Genomic DNA, 24961 nt, shown 5'->3' with positions numbered 1-24961 from the left:
GGTCTCAAAGGATTTGCAACCCCTCCCGATCTTGTGCTGAGGTCTGAGTGGCTGCCAACGCTTCAACATGGAAGTGTTGGCAACCATGTTGGGACTCTGCTTCAGCCGAGTCCCTAAAAAAATGTAAAAAGAAAAGCGGCCTCGTAAGTATGTCATTCATCTCCCTCTCACTCTCTCTCTTTCAATCTTTCTCCCACTCACACACCCACTCAGACCTTTGCACATCCACTCTCACAACCTCTCGGACCCTCGTGCACCCCCTCACAATGCACTACTAATTACCCCACAAATTAGGGTACTCATGACATCTTTGATAGCATCATTGGTAATGTCACTGTAACATCTGCAGTAAAATGGTTGCTCAGATAACTGTGCATAGTGGGGGCGCGAGTTATAGTTACCTTAGGACACGAGTTATTGTTACTTGAGATTACTCCAGCTGGTGAATTTCTGTAGTTTAGTACGTTTAAAATGTGAGCCTAACTATAACGTTCCTGTCACCTTTTGTGGGTTTTTTTTTAATATTTTTTTTTTTTAGGTGTGTGTGTGTGTGTGTATATATATGTGTGTGTGTATATATGTATATATATATATATGTGTGTGTGCGTGTGTGTGTGTGTATATTTATATATATACATTGAATAATAAAATGATTTAAAAAAGAATTTGACTGCAAAGGGTTGACACTTAAATGACTTCACACCCACTTTATTTTACTTGTTTTGAAACTTATTACACATATTTATATCTATGAACATGTACAGTAATTGTACTTGTATAGAGCTTACTACCCATGATAAGACGTCAAAATGCTTTCCAGTGATTAGCACGCTACTTCGGAACCCAAAAAGGATTCATGCTGGATTAGTATAGGGAAATATGAGTACAGTATAAGTATAGGAAGGTATGAGTTAATTTGAGTGGAGAACATGTGAGTCTGTTGGTTGGATTGAATAGAATAATGAGGGATAGGATTGAAAGAATCCATAAGTGTTAATTGAGAGATCATAGTCGTAAAATGAGGTTTGGGATAAGTAAAGGAGAGATGGAGGAGGGAAAAGTCTGTAGAAAGGGTATAGCTGTGGTTTGGGGTGAGCCAGAAGGGGTAGAGGAGGGAAGAGTCTAGGAAGGGTTAACTTGGAGGTCATAGTATTAGAATGGGTTTGGGATGAATTAAAAGTACTGAGATTTAAATTGTATCATAAAAACACAGACTTTCTTTCCTCAATATTTCAATTGTGAAATGCTTGTAGATAAATAGTTAAGATATTTACCTATTGTGCTAGAATAGTTATACATATTTATACAAATAAATACGCATCTAGATATATACAAAAAATCAAGTTATAAATGTTTACACACTGGGATATGTAGTCCATTGCTGTTTGAATATGGTGGTTATGCCAATCAATCCGTCAGCCTTGTGGAGCATGTCTTGTCACTCTAGGGGGGTCCCCAGGTGCTGGTGGGATGCTGCGTGTCTCATCTGGCGGTGATGGTGGTCGAAGAGCTAGGTCTTGAGCTGTTTTCTGAAGTCATTCAGAGAAGAGGAGGTGCGCAGGTGTAGGGGTAGGTCCTTCCAGGATTTGGCAGCGAGGGGCGTGAAGGAGGACCTCAGAAGCACCTGCAACGGATGCAGGGGACTTGGGCCTGGGGGAGGGTGGAAGGTGAGGCGAGTGTTGATGTAGGCAAGTCCAGGTGTTGTGAAGGGCTTTGCAGGTGTGAGTGAGGAGCTTGAAGAGGCATCTTTGCAGAACATGGGAGCCAGTGGAGAGCCCTGAGGTAGGGAGTGGTGCTGGTTCTTCTGGTAAGGCCAAGGATGAGTCTTGCTGCTGTGTTCTGGATGATCTGTAGGCGCGGTTCAAGAGATATTTCGTGGTTCCGGTGTAGAGCGTGTTCCAGTAGTCAAGTAAGCTAGAGTCGAGGGACTGAGTCTTTCTGGTAGAGATGGGGATCATTTGGATGATCTTGTGGAGGATGTGGAAGCCATCAGAGGAGACAGCATTTATCTGTTGCTTCATGGTCAGCTGGGTGTCCAGGATAATTCCAAGGTTGCATGCCTGGCTGGTGGGGGTGGGAGAAGGGCCGAGAGCCACTACGTGTCGTCCGAGGGGGGAGGGCTTGTTTCTGAAAATCAGGATCTCAGTTTTGTGACGTTTTGAGGGTCAAAAGTTCTGGAGTGAACCACCTGGCTTGTTTGGTGGGTTTGCTGCTAATGGTGCTCTTCAGAGGGGCACGGTGATGGAGTCGGCGGATAAGGAGATCAAGTTGGAGAGGTTTTGCACGCAGTGTCTGTGGATATGGGCAAAGTCCGGAATGAAGTTGAAGTTGTGGTGGGTGCCAGGGGGTCTGTAGGCGAGGGTTCCTCTCATAATGGTTTTGGCGACAGGTTTGATCTGGAAGCTGAGGTGTTCCATGATCTGTGTTGTCGTCGTCCGAGGCGGTGCAATTGAGGGAGTCCTTGTGGATGATGGTGAGGAGGCCTCCGCCATTTCGGTTGAGGGTGTGAGGGGTGTCACGGTGGATCATCTTGTATCCGGGAGGAGTTGCGATGTCTGGTGCCGATGCGGAAGTGAGCCAGGTTTTGGTGATGAAAATTATGTGGGGGGCAAGGGTTGTTATGGTGTCTGTGATTTCCATGGCTTGCTTGCAGAGGGCTCCGGCGCAGAGTACTGCACAGTGGAGTTGCACTTTGTGTTTGGGAGTCTGCTGGGCGGAGGTTGTGGTGGATCCTGAATTGTAGGAGAAGAGGCAGTTGTGACAGGAGAAGGGGCCTATGGTGGATCGAGGTGAGGGCACAAGGAGAAGCAACAAGGCGAAGGGGCAAACAAAAACAGCAGAACAGAGGCAAACTGCAGGGCGGACAAAAGATAGCAGGGCACAAAGGTAAGCAAAAAACAGCGGAACAACGGAGGCAAACAATAATGCCGATGGAAAGCAGCAGAACAACGGCGGTGAACTACGCGGCAAGCAAAACACAGCAGATCAACGGAGCAAGGGCAAGGCTAAAAGAGCCTAATTACTGGAGGCAGGAACGAAAAAAGGCTCAGCCGAGCAGGCAGGAGCAGCGGGGAGAGCAAGATGTAGGAAAGAGCCAACTCTTGAGTAGTCTCCTGAAGATCAGTTATCCATGGAGCTTTTATTTGGGGTTAATGAATTTAGCATGGCTGCTAGATCAGAGAAAGATGCACCACCTATTGTTTCTCTTGTCTGGTGGTGTTTAGGTGGGGGCAGCAATCTTGAGAGGATGTGATATATATATATATATATATATATATATATATATATATATATATATATATATATAACACACACACACACACTATGTTCGGCAACTGCCCAAATAATGTTTTGCACAACAAAAAAAAAACAATATATTGTAAAGGCAAAAGTCCAGAGGCCAATGCTAGTTTCTTAAAAGTAGTCAATTAGGTTTTGAATGGCGTTAGTAAATACTAAATAATCAACAGTCTTTCAGGACCAAGGAAGGAAACTGAGTATAATGTTTTGAGAAAGGCTGTAGCCTCAAAGGGTTGATAACTGTTGCTCTTTTAGAGTGCTGCTCCACCAGCATTCGATCATAACAAGTAAGAGCAGTTATTTCAATTGCTTTTTCTTGAATCAAGATCCCTGAGCAGTGTGTGTGCCTAGAAAATCTTAATCACAAATATGCCTTTGACTTGCATCTACCTTTTATTCACTGGCTACGCCGTTTCAGATATTTTTGTTGTCTCACCTTTCTTTGTCTTTTCACAACATGACTTTAATTTGTTGTAACACGCCCTGGCTGTTGGGGCAAGGAATCCGAGGACGATTCAGGTTACCTTTGTATTGTCTGCCATCTTGACACTCAGTTCTCTTGACGTCTGTGAGGTTTACCAAAAGATTTCCCACAGAAGTTTGTAGGACTGTCGGGACGTTTTGCATGTATGGAATTCAGGAAAAAAAAGTACAATAAGAGATCTCGGCACCTATGAAAGGGGCTCCTTCCACTGTGAGTCAGTCTACACCCTGAACATTGTCACCCCTTTTAGCAGATATGGCTTCTTCCTGTGGGAAACTCTTAAACAGTTATGACATCCTGCCCAAACCAGCAGATGTGAGTGATTTTCAAGTAATTTTTGTGTGAAGGGGAAATGGTCTCTACCCAATTGATAAGTTCAGTGGCTGATTCGTTAGACCTTGCAGCTCACGAAGATCCTCTTGGTCAATGTAGACAAACCTCAAATAGGTTCAACAGAAAATTGTGAACCTGCTGTTTCCTAACATAACTGTGTTTGAAACGTGTAGATGGCTAGATGCAATGAGTGAAGATGGGGTTTGTCACTGAGGTCTTTGACTTAGAGTTGGAAATAGAATATTTGGAACATTGATGTAGGCCAAATTGTCATTACTTCCAATCGAGGGTTATATTTCCTCTCTGAAAATGTAATCTAAAAACAAACCTACTGGTGCAATACCTGTTAGCAGCAGAGCTGCTCAGCGACACTGATGCAGTAGGAAATCTTCCAGAAGAAGTAAAGCAATGAGTTTTCTCTTGATCCCATGCCTTTACCCACACCTGCTTGGGGAAATAAATATAATCTCTTTGAAAATGTCAAACTTGAACCAGAGTGCACAACCACAGTCTCTCTCTTTCTTGTGATGGTCTCCGTCACTAAGCATTCCACCAACATTGCCTGTTAACGCTCATCGGGATATATTTAAAGAAGCAGTAAATACTTTACTTCAGAAAGAAGTGTTGTAGCTTTCCATTATCCTAAAACATTATTGGGAATTTTTATGTTATTTCCAGGTTCGTGTAAAGTAACTCTAAAGACACTTCAGACTTAGTCTGTATCTCAAGATGGTGAACAGGTGGGTCATAAAATAAAAGTTTAGGATGCTGGCCTTCTGTCAAGATTTTTCTTCAACTATTTGAAGGGTGCTGGATGCACAGCCTAGACGTTCAAAAAGCATATTTATACATTCCAATATCTTTGGATATTTCTCAGGATCATAGTGGTCAGTTGTCACTATCTGTGCCCAGTGCTTTTGCACGGACAAGTCAGCTCTCTGTACATTCTTCAAATGAATGACTGGTACACCCATACCTGAGGAAAATGAGCATAATTATTTTTAGAAGGATGAATATTTAAAGAAAAATCCTGTGTGTTCAGAAAGCTTTGTATGTTATCAATATGATGGCTTTCCAGGTTCGACTGCTTGGCTTGCAAACAAAGTCCACAACATACGTCTGTTGTTAGGGGGTGATTCCGGACACCTGAATGGTGCAGATATTTCCTTCTGAGAATAAACTGTTCTGTCCAATTAAGGTTTTAGTCTCTCCAAGAAATATCTTGTCTAACAGCATGCCAAATTGTATCTCTTTTGAGGTTCATAGCTTCATGCATTTTCATTTTTCCGAACGTCAGATTTAACGTGCGTTTAGTACAACAATTTCGGAAGATGAATGGAACTAATAGAACTGCAGTTGTGAGGACACACTGTTGCTATTTTCATCAGTATCTTCAAATCGGATAATTTGACAGGTTCCTCCCTGATGGGCAGCCTACATGAGTTATATGATGGCTCTAGTTTTTGCCCTCCAAAAAAGTATTTCACTTGAGTCTAGTCTAGTGGAACTTTGTACAGTTTATATAGTGCTAACATTGTTTCTCCCATCCATCAAGGCGTACACAGTCATACTCCAACCATGATGTATTATTTGAACAAGGAGGGAAGGACAAGATTAAGAGCTGTGACTCTAGAGGTTCAGGGTATTTAGCTGGTGTCTCTTATACCCTTATATATACTTCAGAGTCTCTTGGCATTTAAATATAATGTGTGATTTCCAGCCAGAACTAACTTTGTTTACATTTCAAGATTTTACATTAACACTGTTCATTTGTCCTTTTTATATGATTACTTTGGGCTGTTTTCCTTCTCTTTCCCACAACTTACCCTATCTATACTCGTTATTTCTAAATTTTTTGCATCCTTTTTGCTACCCTTTAGATGTCCCTTTATGGTCTGGGTTGATGTTTAAGCTGTCTAAACATAGTTTCAAACATTGACCATAGCATCACACCTTGTTGTTTTTTTAATCGTGTCATTTTCAGCCTTTGCCTTCAGAATTTCTGTCATGTCTCGGTTTAACCCAGAGGAGTTAACTCTCTAGCCTAATACTGTTGGCTCATTTTGTGTATTCTTCTACCACCAATAGAGAGTACATGTACTGTAATGACTGAGGAACTGTTTTGCATTCTCTCTATTTCTCTCTCTTTTCCACTAATGCATGCATAAATGCACACTGGTGCTAGCCTGTCTTTACATGCACTAGCACATTGAATACAGACCTACTGTCTTTAAAGATTTATTTTTTATTATTTCTTCATATTACGCCTCCTTTTTCCAATTGGAGTCTGGGTTACTCTCATTTAGTTTAACTTTGTTCATCCTGAACATCTGCCAAGCAGCTGCAAACAACTGGTCTGGTCTGAGTAGGATTATGTTATCATCTTGACATGGGATCATCTCTTTCGATTTGTCCACTTTTTGTTTCTAAAAGGCAAGTCTTGAGATTTCTGTCCCATGACTGAAAATGGTAATGGCTCTTGATTGTTAGAGGTAAAAAAAGATATCAGAAAAGCCTTTTCATTTATTAAAGGTGGATATGCTGTCTAAAGCATTGAATACTTCAGTGGCATGCATAAGCCACTACATGTGGAATATTTCAGCTGAAGCACAACCTTATATCAGTGGGATAACAACATCCCCATTCTGAAGCCTCAGTTGATCTACATATGGAAATTGGTAGCACAACATAATGATTTAAATAAATATGTAGCCCAATCAAACGTGTATTACCAAAATATGTAAACAGTTTAAGTATAGTTGAAAAAACATTCTTGCTGCCTCTTTCTCCCTTAATAGGCTGTAAGACACAACGTATCTTTAATAAGTGGCATAACCACAGCTGTAAAACAAGAACTATGGATGCATTGAAGGATTTGGAATACTTCATGTATTGCCTCTTAAGAAATATGCCCATATATGTTCATAGCTTAGCAATGTCTGATTATCATTATTTTTTATGAAAAGTTTTCACTTGTAACTTTTGCTAGCATATCTTATTGGGTTCCTCTATCATTGTAGGGGGCATTGTAGAATGGTGGGAATAATTCATTTAAAGAACTTGATAGCATCTATGAGTTTCTGTAGGTAGTATGGTCTTGGACTCTGACCTGATGTCCCATTATTTTTCATTTGATCTTTGTGTTTGCCAGATAGTGAAACTGCTTTCAATGTGATGAGGTGGAACAATGATTGGCATGTCTGCCTTGGCACCCAATTGAATCTTGGTAAAAAGCACTCAATTTATTCTCTGTTTGCTTACACTGTCGACCAAATTTTGATGAATGCATATTTGATACTAATGGTACTCGTCAGGCTAAAGGTAAAGCTGGAGGTAGGCTATCCAGTCAGTGTGCAGTCCTACCCCTTTAAAAGATGATACACGCTTCTGCTCAAATATTCTAAGAACATGATTCTGTATTGGAAATTGAAGTCGTCCATAGTTCGATTTGACACTCCTGGCTATGTTAAGGTGTCAGTGGTGTAATAAAATTATTGAAATACAAGTCCTGTTTGAAATAATCCTTAGTGAGCATAAAGTGAGTTAGAAAGAGTAACCTTGCTTTGAGTTATTCTTCGCAGATCTCTTGAAACATGTACTCTATTACAGCTGAATTATTAATCGCGTCTGTGCACCCTATTTAATATTTTACAATTTAACATAGAATGAGAGTTCTCAAATAATTTAACAACCGGATGTTTTCATTTTCTTTTGGGATCAGTAAATGTCCTTGTACTTCAGCTGTTAGAAAATGATGGAAATTTTGCTTAGGTTGGTATTTGGTTTTCATTTGTTGTCTCTAGAATTGAGTTTAGCTACTTAATACTGGCATTTTATTTTTTCAGTTCAAAATGGATCGTTGCATCCAAAGGATACCACTCATGACAGCGACTTTGAGCCTTATCTTTCAGGACAGTCTAACCAGGTGAGTGAAAAGTGTGACAAGTCAGTGTAGGTGTTGTGTTCAACAACAAGTTCACAGGTTTCTACAGTTCTGATTGGTAGGTGTTGTTTGAGGAACAGGAGTTAAAGTAACAAGTTTACTGGCACTCAGTACAAGAAAATTATTTCATACATTTTCTACGAGCTGATCTGAAGAGTATTACATTTGTATGCATACTTGTTCTGGAAGGAAACAATAGCTTCCTTCATGACCATAAACATGTCTTTTTCGAAGGTTTACCCAGTGTTAACAGCAGTTGAAATGCTTTAAAAAAAAATGCACAAAGTTAGGAAACCCATTCCCAATCAAGCACCCCCCTCCGAATACCTCTTCATAGTTTGCCCACATATAGAAAAATCTTTTTGAACAAGTGTACACTTGATCAGTTTCTGTTGAACATTATGATTTACTTTTTACAACAAACTTCCCCCACTGACCCCATTCTCCTCCCCCAAAAAGAATTTGTCCTGGTGGGCTGTTTGATCTTTCTGAAGATTTTGAAAATAAAAATAAAACTTACATTGTTTTATACTATTGTTTAGATATAGCAAAGGCAGCAGCTTGGGATGCCATGACACATAGGTGGACTGGATTCATATGGGCCAAGCTGTTCACTGGCATCTTCTGAGCCGCAAAGCAAACTGTGTTCTGGGGGGGGTGAAGCTTGTTGGAATGCAAGATGGCCGTGGGCTGATAGTGCTCTGCTGACTTCCAATGGAGGGGGTCAGGGCGGCGGGGAGTCCCCTGCTCTCTTTGACTTTTCTGGAGCACTTAACAGCCGGTGCATTGAGATGGCAGGGGAGAGTGGGTGCTCCTCAGTCACAAAGATGGGAGGCACTCTGCCACAGATCCTATTCCTAGACCGATGTGGAGGATGCAATTGATCTCATTAGCATACATATGTACTGTTGAGGGGACACTGTGACGGGATGTTTGTTGGATTTTCTTACACTGTATTTCTGGGTGCCTTCTACGCTTTGGTGTGTTTTTGTACTGTGGACTGTTGGTTGGGACTCTCAGGTTGGGGTCTGTACTGCTCGCCATGACACTATATAAGGGGTGCAACAACATGCAAGAAGGTTGTCTGTTTGAAGTGCTGACGAGCACGGCCTGGTGACATATACCCCAATGTGTGCTCCACATTGTTATCTGAAGAAACCCCTCATAATGAGGATGGGTGGGATTTTGAAAGTCAGGACAGGCGGGCGGGTTGGGGATCAGCCTGTCGTGGGTGGGTACCAGTTAGAGTTGAAAACTGTTACTGTCATTGTTTTTGTAAGAGTTAAGCTGCAGTGGATGACAGTTTGCTGACTCGTACCAGGTACAGCATGTAACCCATTAGTTGTTCAATGGCTTCAAATGAGGTAGACCCTGCTAGTCGAAGAGACCTGATATACTGAAGCTACTTACATGGAATGTCAGGGGATTAAATGACCATATAAAGGTGCGGAAGGTGATAGCTTACTTAAAACGTCACAGTATAGATTTGGCAATTTTACAAGAAACACACTTGGCCCCAGACAGCACTGTACTCACCACACGTAGACTTCAAGGTCCGTTTCTGATTGCAGGTTTTACATCTCAAGCAAGAGGGGTATTAATTTGGATGGCAAGAAACTCGGGGATACACCTACTGCAACTAGCCAAAGACCCTAATGTTAGGTACATTATAGCACATTGCACTAGGAGGAACCTTATGTTTTTGGTGGTGGGACTCTGTGGCCCAAATTACGATGATCCCTGGTTTTACTAAGACTTGTCTGTAAAACTAGCTTTGTGGAGGCTTCCCACAAATACGGGTGGGGGATTTTAACTGTGTGTTGGATCTGACGGTGGATCGTTCGGGTGATTTTCCCTCCCTCCCTCAGGAAATAGTCTGCTGCTGTCGCACAATCAATAATTGCTATTGTGGCTGACAATGGTGTGATTGACATTTGGAGATATATTTCCCCACCGTGGGTGGTTGCGCTCCTTACTCAGCAGTTCATGATTTACATACATGCATCGATTACTGGTTGGTGACCAGGAGTCTCATATCCAGAACTCATGTACAGAGTCCCTGGCCCAGGAAGTATTATGACCATGCACCAGTGCTCCTCGCTCTAAAGGTGCGGGGTCGCCATGCTGCTCCTCGCCCAAACTATAGAATATTTTCTCTGCACAAATGTAGGTTCAGTCACCAAATTTAGTACTGTGGGGAAAGCATTCAAAGTATACATTAGTGGGATGACCATTCCAAAGCATTCAAGAGTGCTCAAGTCTCTGCGGGGGCGCCTGGCACGATTGGAGATGGAGATAGCGCACTTGGAGGGGGAACATCAGACCACTGGAGATACCCGGTTGCTCAGCCTTATTCGAGTGAAGTTAACAGAATTTTGAGAGAGCACATTCTGGCGCCCAGCACTTGTGGAGGTATGCCACAACCTGCGACTACAGGGACAGGGGAACGCCCGGGTGTGTCATTGGTGGCACTTCTATGCTCTAACAGGAACTGACATGATCCTGGAGATACAGGATGAGGGGGGCGAGCTGATGTAAGACCCAGTCGCCGTCTCCAATCGGTTCTGTGATTATAACACTGCACTGTACACTTCCAGTGCATCTTCTGACTCTGCTTCAATATTAGATTATCTAGAACACACAGCTGTTCCCTGGTTGACTAACGCAAACAGAGAACACTAATGGCTCCTCTGAAGCTTGGGGAGATATGTCTGGCCCTCAAAAGAAGGCGACGTGGAAAGCCTCAAGCCCTGTTGGGATCAGTGTAGCTTTGTACAAGACCTATAAGGACCTTTTGATACCACACTTAATGGCGCTGTATAAGGAAATGGCTGGGGATACAGAAATGCCACCCTCTGAGAGAGACTTGAATAGTTTTTCTGCTTTAGCCAGGCAAGCCCCCTAGCAATGTTCCTCTTATAGACCCTTTTCTTTGATTAATGTAGACTCAAAAATGTATGTCACGATCCTAGTGAATAGACTGGCATCGCTGTATCCAGCGATGGTAAAGGCGGGATTTGTTCCAGGCCGCAGTCTTACAGTGAATCTTTGGATGATTTTTGATACTGTACAGCACAAAGACCCTATGGTACAGGTGGCAGCAGTCTTTTAAGATGCCGAAAAGGCATTCAGTTCCTTCAAGTGGGTCTTTAGGTTCGAAGTCCTGCACCATATGGGGGTTGGTGAGGTGTTAATTAGTACAGACCATATTTTCCTCCCGAGTTGCTCGAGTAAGTGAATGGGGAAGTTTCTGACCTAATAATCTCCGGAGGCTCGCGACAGGGCTGCCCGCTTTTGCCGTTGCTGTGTGCACTAGTGGAACCATAAATATGTGCTCTGCACAAATAACATAGTCACAGGGGTGTGCACTTTCAGGGCTACAGGTTAATTATATCCGCTTATGTGGAGGTGGATGACACTTTGCTTGTATATCTGGTATCTGGCCTGTAACCTCAGACTTGTGCCAACCAAGAGTGCAGTGGCACGTGTGGGGTGGGGACTTAATCTCCATGCGCTGGAGATCTTATATAGGAAAGCCCACTCTCTTTGCACACACGTGGATTCATGGCCCTGCTGGCCTATCGCAGTTACATTAGAGCGAGATATGTCTGTACCTTACCCCCTTGCCTTCTAAATATTTTTGTCCCCGGAGCGACGGCATGGAGTGTTTGACTCTTTGAACACCACCACACATCCATGGCATGATCTAATGACTAAACAGTCCCTCCCTCTTCGATATCGGCATTGCGGAAAATGGGGCTTGTTTTAGGAAGGGAATCCATCACAGAACAAGTAGAGGAACCTACGCTACTTTTACGTTACCAGTACTATGGAGTAAGGCACGCACTGCATGACCTCCTAGGGGAGGAGTTGCAAGAGCTGCAGATATGCAGGCGCTCACTGTGGTTATAGAAGAGTCCTTGTGTAGCAATATGGTATCCAGGCTGTATGCCTGTGCTCAGGAAGCGCATAGGCCAGGATTAACAAAGGTCAGGTTGGAGTGGCAAAGGGACCTTGATATAGTTTTCTCAGATACATAGCGGCAATATTGCTGCTCAGCGACTCGCTCCATCTCTCTTCATGGGAGGCACAGATTCATTCATTTTAAATAAATAAATCGGATATATTAAACACCTAGCAGACTGTATAGATATGGGCTGCGCCCTACGGCCGACTATCCGAAATGTGGGGAGGCGGGCTTCCTACATATGGCATGGAACTGTCCCAGGATACATCGATTTTGGTTATGCGGAATTGAACAACATCACGGAGGTTAGGCTGGCTGCTACACCTCTCCTGACGCTTCTTGGTTACGATACTTATGTGGACAGGGAGGTTGGAAGATTCTTTTTGCAAAGCACAGAGTGGCTTTTAAGATGGGGACATGGCCTGTTGCCCACCATAAAAGAATGGCATGCTGATATGATATATTGCAATACTCAAATGGACGCCTTATCTCCCCCCACAGAACCGCCAATGGAAGTACTAATGTCCATATCAAACATATTTGATTGGAAAGAAATGAGTGAGCCCGAAGGTGATAGCTAGCAAAGCTGTGTGTGGAACTAGAGCGTGGGTGATGTCCCCTTGGTGTAATATTGGTATCAGTGTGAACTGCTGTGTAGCACGGCTTGGGAGCACCTCGTAGGGTCTCATGCACGTCACTATATATTGGGTTGACCAAGGAGGGGGGCTGAATGGATGCTAGCTGGTGGACTATCGTAATAGTTAATGCAAATGCGATGCCGTAGTAAGTGTACCACGGGTCATGAAATGCTGTAATGCGTTGATTGTCGTACGTTGTTATTGTTGTATAATGTAGAAAAATGAAAAAAAAAAATAATAATCTGGGCCCGTTACTAGCAATTGTCGTCTATGCTCTGAGATAGGATCTTCTGGAAGTCTTCGTCACATCAATACTTTGCTGTGATTTAATGATAATAATGGTCTCTGATTTATTGATTTCACAACTGGGTAAAGACATCTAAATGTGCAGGTGTGTGAAGTGTTGGAAAACATGTTCCTCAGTGCTAAGGGTTTGTCACATGAAAGTATAGAGTAATGACCAGTCCCCATAGCTATTGATTGATCCCTCCCACCAGATTTGTTTTATTTTTATTTTAACTTTAACTCATATAATCACTGTTTTTGGAGAAAAAAATTATAATTTTAATGACAACACATAACAATCGTTGACCACCCTAAACGTGTTACTTACGTTTTCAGATTAAGGTAGCAACAAATAGACTTCATTATTTGTGTGTCACGCGGACTGTTTTCCCGTCTGTATATGGCAAGAGGAGCTCGGGGACTAGTAAATTAGATACAAAAATAATATATAATTCTATTATTTGTAAAATGTATATTTAAAATGTGTAATCTTACGTAATGTGTTTGGTGAAAGGTATAAGTACTCCAATTCTAAAACCAAGAGTACTTGTTTCACATTTCAGACTTATCGTTTACCTGTGCCAGTATCTTGATCGCTGTAGCATTTTGCACAAAAGCACACTTAACTTTCGTGGCTGCGTCTGAAAAAAACAGCTGAAATCTACTGCCAACAAGACAATCTACCTTCCTTCATGGCTATCCCACAGTAAAATATCCCTGTCTAGATCAAAAGGACATACTAATTCTGTCAGCCCAGTAAGGCCAGTCTGACTTTTTATCTCCTTTCTTTGTTCTGGGTGACCCTTGAATACTGTACAGGCTTGATGTGTTCCTTCAAGAGGTTCAGGGATGAGTTTAGGAGGAGCTTCCCTGCCTAAAGGTTTAACAGTTGGTGTAGTTTGATGGTATTACGGTTTGGGAGGCACTGATGCTCAATCAGTGCGGGCTGGTGAAAACATTGTTTACCAACTGCTTTTTCACATAATACTACAGTATTGTGCTAAAGCTTAAGGATTTTGTGCAAAATTGAAGGATCTGTGCCTAATGTACTCAATAACAGTTAGTGCAAATGATGAAATGGCCTATGATTCAGTGGAATGGGGTGTATTAAATTAAAATAAGCACGTAAGAGTGCTCATAGGAATATAGCTTACTAGAATGCCCGTTTACCTTGTGTAGTTGCAGAACACACTCATGCTTGCCACCGCGATAATCCAGTTACATACTTCTGCTGTTGCTGGTGCCCTTGTGTTCTTTTCCTAAAATAATGCTTCTTCAGTTTAATTGCTCGTGGGCACCAGGTAGGTACTCATCGGAAATCTGAAGGCCAGAAATCCATAAGAGATGTTTAATTGGTTTTGGATCAAAATCCATTGTGCATGGCTGCTTCAAGTCAAGCAGCCTATTGAAAATGCTAAAAATTAGACTGCGTTCCAAGATATGAGCCTCACCCATCTAGTGATGCTGTACTTAAAGGCTGTCCCAAGAAGTGAGAAAGGTGTGAAAAAGAACCATACCGTGACTCAGACAATGATACTGTGTTCCAAGCAGTGAAACCCTTGTCCTGTGAGTGAGACTGCTCCTAGGCATGATGCTCCCACTCGGTGTCCAAATTGTGCCTCAAGGGGTGTGATTCACTGCAGATCTCTGAATAAATGTTATTGCATTTTATTATGTCATTTATGCAGAGTGTTTGTACACTCGATGTGACCAGAGAGCGCTACCTGGTGCCTGTTTGGTTTATGGCATTTCCACAATTTGTGCATATGCACCTATGCTCTGCATTAATAACAGTTTGGTATTTGCAATGTGACACTGTATTGTGTTCACAATATCATAAATATGGACACCGTTATAGAAGAGAGTACTTTGTTAAAAAAGTGAATGGGCGCTCACGGTAGAGGGCCTGTTATTTGTAAGGTTGACCGTTTAAAAGCACTACCACCAAGGAGTGCTAGAAGCGTGTGACACAGGCAAGCATGTTCACTTACCCCTTTGATTTGGACTGATGACAGTGCCTCAGAAGTACTCTGGCTGTGCTTCTAGGTGCCCTTGGACCGCCATAGCTGCAGCCAGTAACGTCAGATTGTCTAGCATGGGTTGAAAACGTTTGGTCATCCTGCCTTCATTGCAAACCAGTTTAACACTTCAGTGGTAAAATGGAATGAAGCGTAGCTCCTACTCTCACAAAAAAATTCAATGTCAAAAATTAGAAGTAACACATTTGATAATCTTCCACGTTAGAATACTCTGGAATAATTCCTAAATGATGGTGCAATAGTGAACCTTTATTCATTGCCAGTGTCTTCATTAACATTAGCCTTTGCTGTTAGTGACACACTTTACCGCAATCTGACTAATGCCACTTAATCAGTACCCGACCTCTCCTGTTAAACAGTTTTAATGTTGTCTAGCACTCTGTCTCGAGAAGTGCTGAATTTGACTGCAGAAAGATTGTTACTATTAGAGTGTTGATTACGGATATTTATGGAATTAAGGCGGTAGGGTTAGAATTCCACAGTAGACTGTAGACTAGGATTAGGCTAAAGATGCGTTTGGGTGTTGATATAGGGATAGAGCTGGGTTTAGTGTTTGGCTTTGGTGTAAAGAATGGGTTCAAGTGAAGGGTTAAGTTTAGGGGTTAGAAAATAATACTTACCAGCACGAGGAAATTACTAAAGGCCATTGCTCCCTAGTCCCAATGAGCCCCAAGCATAGAAGTAGCCTCCCCAGCTTCCTGCATAGTTCACCTTGTGCCGGGTGGGACACCATCACCCCAAAAGGTTCCCTGCAGGTAATTATCCATTAGCCGTTATCCGTGTCTCGTTCGAAGTTGTAGGCCCCAATCATTTTCATAGACTTGTTTATGGTCCTGGATGGGTCGCTGTTCATTCTGCATGTCTTGGGACCCCGTGTATTCCATTCCCTCACCTCTACTGGCAGGCTTCCCAATGGGAAGCACTACTTTTGGCTCTGCATATTTGCCAGAACCGGTCGCTCTGACGCTGTTTAGCTCCTGGGTACTGGATCAAACATACATGCGCTATTCGGGAAGGGTTTTCGTTGGTGTTCAAATGCCTCAGTGTGACCCTGTTGATTCCTTGTGCATCTTTCCTTCATGGATCTTGTGAACTCTAAATGCCCATATGGTGGATGAGCCTCTGGTTCCGCCAGTTCTTCTCCACTCCAAAGGAGGTGCTCTAGCAAGCAAGCTGCCGTATCATCAACGGATGGCCTGCCTGCTTCAACACCTTATTTATCATTCTGTTATTTAGTATATTCAGTGCCTCTTACATATCATGCCCAACAAGGAGGATTTCCTCCCCTAGGTCCTCCGTGTGATTTCCTTCAATAGTGAAATCTTTTCGGTTTGTGCCCCGCAGATATCACTTGATGCCCAGCGTACCAGCAAACATCAAGGCACATCCCTTTTCTACTTGGGACGGTCCACTCCCCATGCCCAGTCAGCATGGTATTGGTAAACTGTTAGTTCCAGCTGCCTTTCACCATGCTTGGGAGCAGTGGTGGAAGATGTCTATTGATCCGGCCTGACAAGCTGTCCGTCCGCAGAGTCCGTGACGCAGAGCCGCAATGCATTTGGCTGGTCCTACAGGCCTTTGTGCTCTACCAGCACAGTATGCTTGCCAAGACTTAAGTAGCGCATGCCCTATGCAGCACCTTCCCCTTGTACCGGTACAGCAACCCGCCCCCACACGGTTCCCGGCCCGGGTCTTTCCCTGCTCACCAGTGCCATAGTGCACCCACCAAACTAATACTGTTCCACTGGTGGTTTGGGCTGAAAACCTCTGTAGGGAATATAATGAAATGTACAAAACAGTAAAGCAATGCAGTTATAGTCTAAATTACACCCCACATACTTAAGTAAGATGTAGTGACAATCCCACATATGCAATGTCCACTGAAAGATATTGCATAATAACATTTACGTAAAACCTCAAAAGAAGCCAAGCGCTTACCTGGGTACTGAGCAGCGAAGACAATTGCACTGAGGCTTCCTCTGAGGGATTATTAAACAGAAGAGCACCTTGGACTCTCGGTTTTAAAAATGTGCATGGGGATTGTAGTTTTGAAAGGTTGTTGGTTAATGTTAAGCTAATGCTGGGTGCAGTGTTGAAAGGAGACAGCAATTCCCAATGATGATTTTGGGCAGTTCAATGGCTAGAAAATCTGTATTTTTGTAAAGGTGTTGCTTTTAATATTATGCCAGAACCTCTTTTATTGCCCCACCCACACAGCGATGCAGCAAATGAATGAACGATCAGCCATCTTCCTTCTTTTCGCCTGCAAACAAAGATAACTTCAGCAAATGTATAGGTCTAAAATCCATTTTCCATTCCTGTCTAGCTCTGTCATCCTGGCACAACTGGAGACTGCAAAAAACATCAAAGTCCCATAAAGACTTGTGGTGTTCTGTAAAAAAAAAAAAAAAAAAAAAAAAAATCCATATGAAATAATGAACGGCGGGTGAACAGGGAGTTATCATTTTAGTCTTCATTGTATTTAAATCCAGATTTCTCTTCTCATTGGGCTGTGGAATATCTCTGAACTTGCATAGTGTTAGCCTACATATTTAGCCATAAAACAAAGACTGGCAATCATTTGAATTGGAGCACAATCCTCTAAATATGATTCCAACGCTCATTTGGCTGTCCTATTGTGAAGCTCTCCCTGCAACAAGTACACCTTTGAAGGGGGAAGTACTCCTAAGAGAATGTGCTCCAAAACAACTTGAATTCGTTCCTCCCATAACCTCCGTAATCCACATTGCAATTGACTGTGCCTAAACTGCTTTATGTGCATGTGTGATTGAAACTAACAACGGAGATAACCCAGGACTTCTTAAGGTTACAGTTCGTCTTTCATACTCCTTCAAACACCAAACTACACTCACTTTCATTATCTTTATACAGTGAATCAAGGATTCTTCTTGATAGTGTCTTTGCCCTTCTTTCCAAACAAAAACAAGCACACTGTCGCTTGAAAACTGTACAACCCATTAAGCACAGCATTATAGGTAACTTCAACGCAAGCATAGGACTCGTTTTCCCTGGCCCTTCAAAACATGTCATACCTTATTTACATCCCAGACTGACGTGCACCTGGGCACTGTTCATTAAAGCACTCTGTTACTTTCCAAAAGCCTGCTGACCAATATATCATGGCCACCCGCTATTGCAGAACTGTAAAGATTGACTGTCCTGTAAGACGGTGCCTTTATAGACTGCTCTGTCCAAAAAAATGACCACTACGTCATTTGAAACAGGGTCTGAATTTCTCTCGACATACCAAAAATACATTTCTAACATGCCACTCTAAAGGCTTTTCTTGATCCGGATCATATAGCTCTAAAATAAGTATTGAACCTTCTCTAAAGAGACCTTCGCATTTCCCATGATCTCTTTAAATCTTCCATGGCATCTAACCCTGCAATAGCATTTTGTGCAATTCCCCTGTGGACCTCTGCCCCAAATACCGCCCTACACCAGTGGAAACTATGGAATCTTTTGACAATGCCATCATAACCAGAAACAACACCTGCCATCTCCACAGTGTTATCACAACGACCACCAGTGTACCTGAACTCTTGTTGTTATTGTAAATGGAGGAAGATCATAAGCCTGACTTCTCTCTAAATCTGGAGAAATGTATCCACATCTATAGCCTAGAGATCTGACCTGTAACTGTAAAGTCTCTGGAACCAGAGCATTCAGATTGTTCGCAAAAAGACTATCACTGGAAAGACCCCATCTTTCCTGATTCTTGAGGAATTCTATTTTTTCTATATCCAAGCTCTTGAATCATGACAGTTGAATGAAACTAATCTGCTATTCCATTTGACATACGCAAGAGCTGTTCTTTCACCTTGATCCCGTATCAAAACCTCTTTGCCATATCTTCTCAACTTTAAGAAGGGACCTCTCAGCTTGTTCATATAACTGACAGCAAAAAGGTTGTCCAGGTTTAACATAACACATCAATTCATTCTTTTTTTCGTCAAACTTCTTACTGACAATGAACATGCACATAAAGTGGTAGTAGCAGCATACTGTGCTTTAGGAAAAGATCAGTAGTGTGAGCAGTTTTTTTTTTTTTTAAATAATTTGTGTCACAGAGAGGAAGACCTACCGGACCAATTTTGTAAAGTTCCACAATTATTTGTACCCGGACTCCCGCGCTGACATACTTTGTGCATGTCATGTGCATGTGTATGTCTACTGTATATGAGTGGTCATGAACTAGGTGTGAGTGAGCCAGTATAATAGCGGTGGGATCTATTTGACATAGCACAAGATGGAGGGTGAAGACTATGATCCCAGACAGTGGAAATGTATTGCCTGCATTTCTGTAGCTGGTGGGAGGACATCCACATACTGAAGTAAGAATGATGCTGTAGATCTGCCCTGAAGCACCTAGAAGCCTGTCTGCTGACAGAAAGGTCTGTCTGCCCCTTCATGGGAGACAGTCATGAAAGGAGAGGCTCAGTGGGTCTCTGGTGGCTGTGGGACATGACAAGATATCTGAATGCACAAGAGTGAGCTGGGGAGGACTCGAGTGGCAAGTGGGCCTACGTGCTCTCTCTACCTGGTGGGAAGGGCAGATCCTCAGAAGCAAAGTTTTTATTGGAACTGTATGGTCAGCATGGGACTGGATGTGGGCTGCAACTATTGTCATCATTGTAGGTCTGCTTGGGGGCTTCACGTGCCTGCAGTCCATTTGGGACCACAGCTTTTGTGACCTCCATTGGCCTGATCCGGGCTGAGACTAGACTTTGTTCAGGCGTGATCGAATCACTGCCTCCAACAGACTAACATCAGCGGGCTTAAACCTGCACTAGTACCATGGACTCAAAGGTCTGAGGCAGGTCGGGCACTGATAAAGGCTATTTTCACCCTGGGAAACGTTGTGTCTTGCATTGTGTAGTATTTAGTACAACTGTTATGAAAAGTACTTCTTAAAAATATAAGCCCTAGGCCATGGATTTAGTTTGCCTGTTGATTGATTGCGTGCTGTGCTTGAGCATCCTACGCTCCCTGAGAACCCTGCAACTGTTTGCCCTCGCAGTCCTGAGAGTCGGGGCAGAGGGGGTTGTTCTTAGCACAGTTTGCAAAGCTATAGTAGCAGTAGCACCAGGACTCCAGCAGCAAGCCTCCCAAACCCGACAATTGGGGTCCAGTAGCCCCTGCTTGCCTGGTAGCACCTCCAACAAGGCCTGACTCTGGATTTCAGTCTGGTGGTGCAGGAATTGGGCAAACACTTTAGTACATTTTTCCCACCTCTTCTCAGGACAGGAATGCCAATTCTCGCTACTGTCTTAGTAATAGGTTACTCATTTCTGATGAGTAGACCAAAGATGTTATCCTGTCAGTATGTTTGTTATCTACACACACACCACATTTTTCTCTCAGTCTAATTGCGTCGCTTACCCCTTCGTTGTCAAAGCGTTCTCTCAAGCCTGGTGGTAATTTGCCCCAAGCCAGCACCATATTGGGGTCATACAGACATTTATTAATTGTCCTGCTGCAGAAAATAGCAGGCGCTACTTTTTTGACATGTTATCTACTTGGGCTTTTAACCATGCCCACCACTATTGCTCGTTCCTGGGCTTGCCCTTCAGAAATGCTTTATCATCATTGGTAAATGCTTTACGTTTGTCCCTCTTTGGGGCAGTTCAGGTACCGCCTTGGCCATACAGGACTAATCGCACTTTTGCCCATACGTTTGACTGCGAGCGAACTAATTTTCCTTTTGTGTGTCTCCTTCACGCTCATGGATAGGCTCGCTTACGTGAAACTGTTATACTTTTAATTTTCAATTTAAGTGGCACGAAAAGTCTGGTTAGGCGTTTACAGCACTAATGGCTGTAACTCGAGCAAATGTGAGACCCATTGCATTGCAAATGCTTGTTTTGTTAGATCTGGAATGTGAGATTAAAGAGTTTTTGACATATTTACCAGTGTCCATCCTGCCGGTCTGATGGGGCTGTATGTGAAGATATTTTTCTTAGCATTAAACTGGTCTGTTCACTTTCATGTACTTGAGTTTTCTCTTTTTCACCCACTTCTGCCTTGCTTGGCCAGGATAAGCCTCGCTCATCCGGAGTATTGCTCTCTGTTGGCCATAATATACCCATCTCTTATTTGAGTACTGCTACCCACACTCTTTCTCGAGTATCTTGATTATCTGCCTGTCTTCCTTGGGTATACACAATGTAAAAGGCCACTACTGCGACACTAGCCTCCCCAGTCCAGTAGCAGCTGTGGATTGTATTTGTTGATCGGTGCCAACAAAACACACTGCTGGCAAATGACCTTTAAGATGAGGTTTGATGCCAGCTGCTTGTTTGCTGTGCAAATTCCCTTTACAGCCACGTCATTGCTATTCTAGTCTTTCAAGAACCCTCGCCTAGTCCCTGGGATTTCTGATTGCCTCGCTGATTTCAAAGGCTGCACTGTCTCCAGTAGCTAGCAGACACACTTGCACAGAATAACTCGCCTATTGCTTCTAAATGCCCATTCTTAGGGCTTTGGTTTGTAAGGACCTGCTTTCAGTCATGGCTGATGAGCGCCAGTCAGTGTGTTCCTGGCTGCAAGCAAAGTCGGGCGAGGCTGTTACCTCTGGGTGCTTGGTAAGCCTAGCATAGTCGGTCATTTTGTTTTGCGACGTTAGTCAGTCATTCACAAACATCTTTTACAGCTTGGTCATTGCAGACATACAGTGAGTAGTACACGTCAGACATAACAACACTGTACACACAGCCAGCGCTTCGGATATTCCACATAGTAATTTATCTGTGATCACAAGACCTCGGCACACAACAACCTTCTGCAGAACACACCGGACCGAGCTCCTAGCGTATGTGGGTCCGACATTGCCATGTATGCAGTCAGCAGTCTGTGTACATTAACTAGTAGTCTCCGGTAACACCAGTTTCATTGCTAACGTATTCCTGTGCCCGGCGCCAGGATTGCCTGCCGACTCTGAAGTTGTGCAACTGACTTAGCGCTGGGAAACCCGAGGGTAGCCATGCACTCTATAAATTGTGTAACATAACATAACTTAGCATAGCATCTTTACTCACCCTTGATAAAGCAGAACTCCCCGTTTCAGTGAGCGCAGGGCCTTCACCTATCCTAGGCACAGGACTTTTGGCATGTTATCTCAAGTCAAATAAAACTCTGGTCTGCAGAGCAGGTCTCAAACCTAAGTTGGGACACAGCCTTTAGAACGCCTGCTAACGCTGCAACGAAATACCAGTGCCCAGATGAACTTTGTACAAATCGTACTAACTTGTAACTCTACTGTCTCTCCCCCCCTCCCACCCCCCCCCTCCCCCGGTGAGGTCAGAGTATACAGTGGCACGAGCGGAGGGGGATGTGAGATATGTTCTGCAGTCATCATTTACCACTTATATTGCTCATTCGCATGAAAGTAAAGACTTTCTGTGACAGAACAGAGGAATGGGCGAGTACGGAAGGAGGAGAGTGCAGAGTCACGCCCATAAATGGATGTCCATTACCTGTCCATCAGTCTACCGGGAGCTCATCTTCCTACCCTTTCGTCTACTTGCAGAGGTCTTTACCACAGATTACCAAGGTCCTCCCTCAGTCCTAATTTCTTTAATATTTTTGTCCTTGCCTTGACCCACCTCATCTACTCCAGTGGCTTCTCCCCGCTGGCTTCCATCGACAATATTCAAATTCTCATTGGGGCAACTGGGCAGGGCCTGGGCACGCAAGATAACCTTCACATTTCTTTGTTGGGTTTGTACATATACCTAACAACGAAATGCGAATGGAATACAACAATCGCCGCAGTAGTAGCAATTCGAGGGCTGCACTGTGAGAAAATGCACAAACCTAGTGGAGCATAAGGAGGACTGATTAATAACCAGAATTTATGGTAGCACACAGTCAAAGGCTGGACACACTACGTGCTATAGTTCAGGTTTTTTATTTACTCAATTACTTTCTCTTGCTACCCATATCGTACTGACCTCTTATTACTTTGTTCACATCTACTTGTTGATTTAATCATTCTTTTCCTCCTCCCAGTATTTCCGTCAGTCATTGTACCCAGGGCTCCGGCTTTCCCCTTTTTGCTGGGCAGACATTGGAGATGTTATGATAATGTGTCTATTCATAAGTTACCCACCTCATGCTCTGATCTTTGTCTTCCTTTCGTTTGTTTTCCATCTCAGCTCTTGCATTGCACCTCTCATAGTTTAGGCCCCCATTACTTAATCACAGTAACATGTACTGATGGGAATTCCCCCACGCCCGTAAAGATCCTTTCCGAGCTGCATCTCCTAATCACTTCTTCTCTGGTCCTTAGTGGGTTTTGGTTTTCCTTCGTGGCTGCCCAGCGATGGGGTGCTTTCCCTGTCAATGTGTGTCTTCTCAATCACCATCTCATATATTATGCAATAAAGTAAAGAAAATAGTGACAGGATTGAGGCTTGAATTAATCTCAGCCACTAGTAGTTACTCAGGGCTACATCCCAGCTCATCGTTTGTCTGCCCACAGTGCCACCTCAGATGGCACCTAGCTAGATGCAAATCTTTTAACCATATCCAAATAGCAAGAGTAGCCTGAACTCCCGAGCCAGGTCCCCTGGACCAGAACACAAGCAACCCAAGACTGGTTTCGCCCTAGGTGGGGTTCTTCGGTCAGGTGCAGCTTGGTTCCGGTAGCAAAGCAAGCACTGGACCCACATCAGTGCACATACCCATTGCATTTAGGGTGTCTTACTGAAGTAAATTAAAATGTAAAGGAAGGGATGCTTGAATTAATCTCTGCCACTGGAGTGTAGGCATCATCACTTTTTTTTATTTTTTAAACACACAATAATTTTTTATTTTTTTTTACCCACAATGCCAGTTCAGATTATACCCAGCTATATCCAAATCAGCATAGCCCCTGCTCCAATAGGTACAGTCCAGCCTGAACTGCCAAGGCAGGTACTTTCTGAAACACAACACTCGCAACCAAAGACTGATTTTGCCCTAGTTGGGGGTTCTACAATGGTGCAGCTTGGTGAACACAGGATTCACGCCTGGGCTTACCTTTTTAAGTTTAAGTAAACGAAAAAGTGATGTGGGAGATGCTTGAATTAATTAAAGCCACTGGTAATTACCCTGTGCTATGTCTCACTCCATTTTTTTTCTTTGGCCACAATGCCACCTCTGATTATCCCAGCTACATGCAAATTATAGTGTGCAAAATAACTATGGACTAGGATGCAGCCCGAAGAATTCCCAGTGGCTGAGATCAATTCAAGCATTCTATCCTTGACTTCTTTGAATTAAATTGTTGTCTATGCTGCAGTCCTTTTCTTGCGCACTTCATTTTAATTCACTGGTCTAACATGACCATCCTCTGCCATGATGTAAAGAAAAATAAAAAGTGGCTGCACTAGTGATGATGCATATGCCCACGTCATGAAGCATGCATCACAACTCACACATGGGAATTTGTCAGAGTATATGTGTGCATCGGCGACCGTCTTGAAATGGGTTTTGTCTTACACAAAACCCATTTCAAGATTGCCAGCCACGTGTTGGACATGCATTGCTTTACTTATGCTGTCTGAAAAAATATTGCCAAAGCCAATAGCTGGGCTGAAATGTGTCGCTTTGTAAAGGCTCGTTTCTTCCTAACTGTGGTTTGCAACGCGTGGCCGAGCCCTTTCCAGAATGTGCATAAAGCAACCGGTCACCTGTCTAGATGATCACACACACACTGCGAAAAGTTCATCTTTATCACCACAGTTAATGCTTTTCCAACCAGTCAGTGGTGATGGCTCAAACTGAACTTAACAAAAGATCAGCAGTTTTAAAAACGTTGATGAAATTTGAAGTCTAATATTTACCTTCCGTTGTACTGCTGCGTCAAGCTATGCAGATATCACTCAAATTTTAAATCAGATTCTAGGAATGTGCTTGACAAAGTGAAATGTTCATGAACTATTTCCCTCTTCTATTTTATTCAGT

The 24961-nt window shown here is 43.1% G+C and overlaps 1 protein-coding gene across 2 annotated transcripts in view; it reads left to right on the top strand.

The window, feature by feature from the left end:
- The window catches only part of YTHDF1 (YTH N6-methyladenosine RNA binding protein F1), a 97926-nt gene that overhangs the window by 29992 nt on the left and 42973 nt on the right, over positions 1-24961 (top strand). For both annotated transcript variants that reach the window (XM_069243186.1, XM_069243187.1), the window contains exon 3: positions 7963-8042. In XM_069243186.1, coding sequence (XP_069099287.1) covers positions 7963-8042 — 80 coding nt within the window. The remainder of the gene's footprint in view (positions 1-7962; positions 8043-24961) is intronic.

The sequence above is a fragment of the Pleurodeles waltl genome, chromosome 7 (assembly GCF_031143425.1).
Source record: "Pleurodeles waltl isolate 20211129_DDA chromosome 7, aPleWal1.hap1.20221129, whole genome shotgun sequence".
Taxonomy (NCBI): Eukaryota; Metazoa; Chordata; class Amphibia; order Caudata; family Salamandridae; genus Pleurodeles; species Pleurodeles waltl.
Note: the sequence above shows the minus strand (reverse complement) of the source record. Positions and strands in the feature narration are given on the sequence as shown.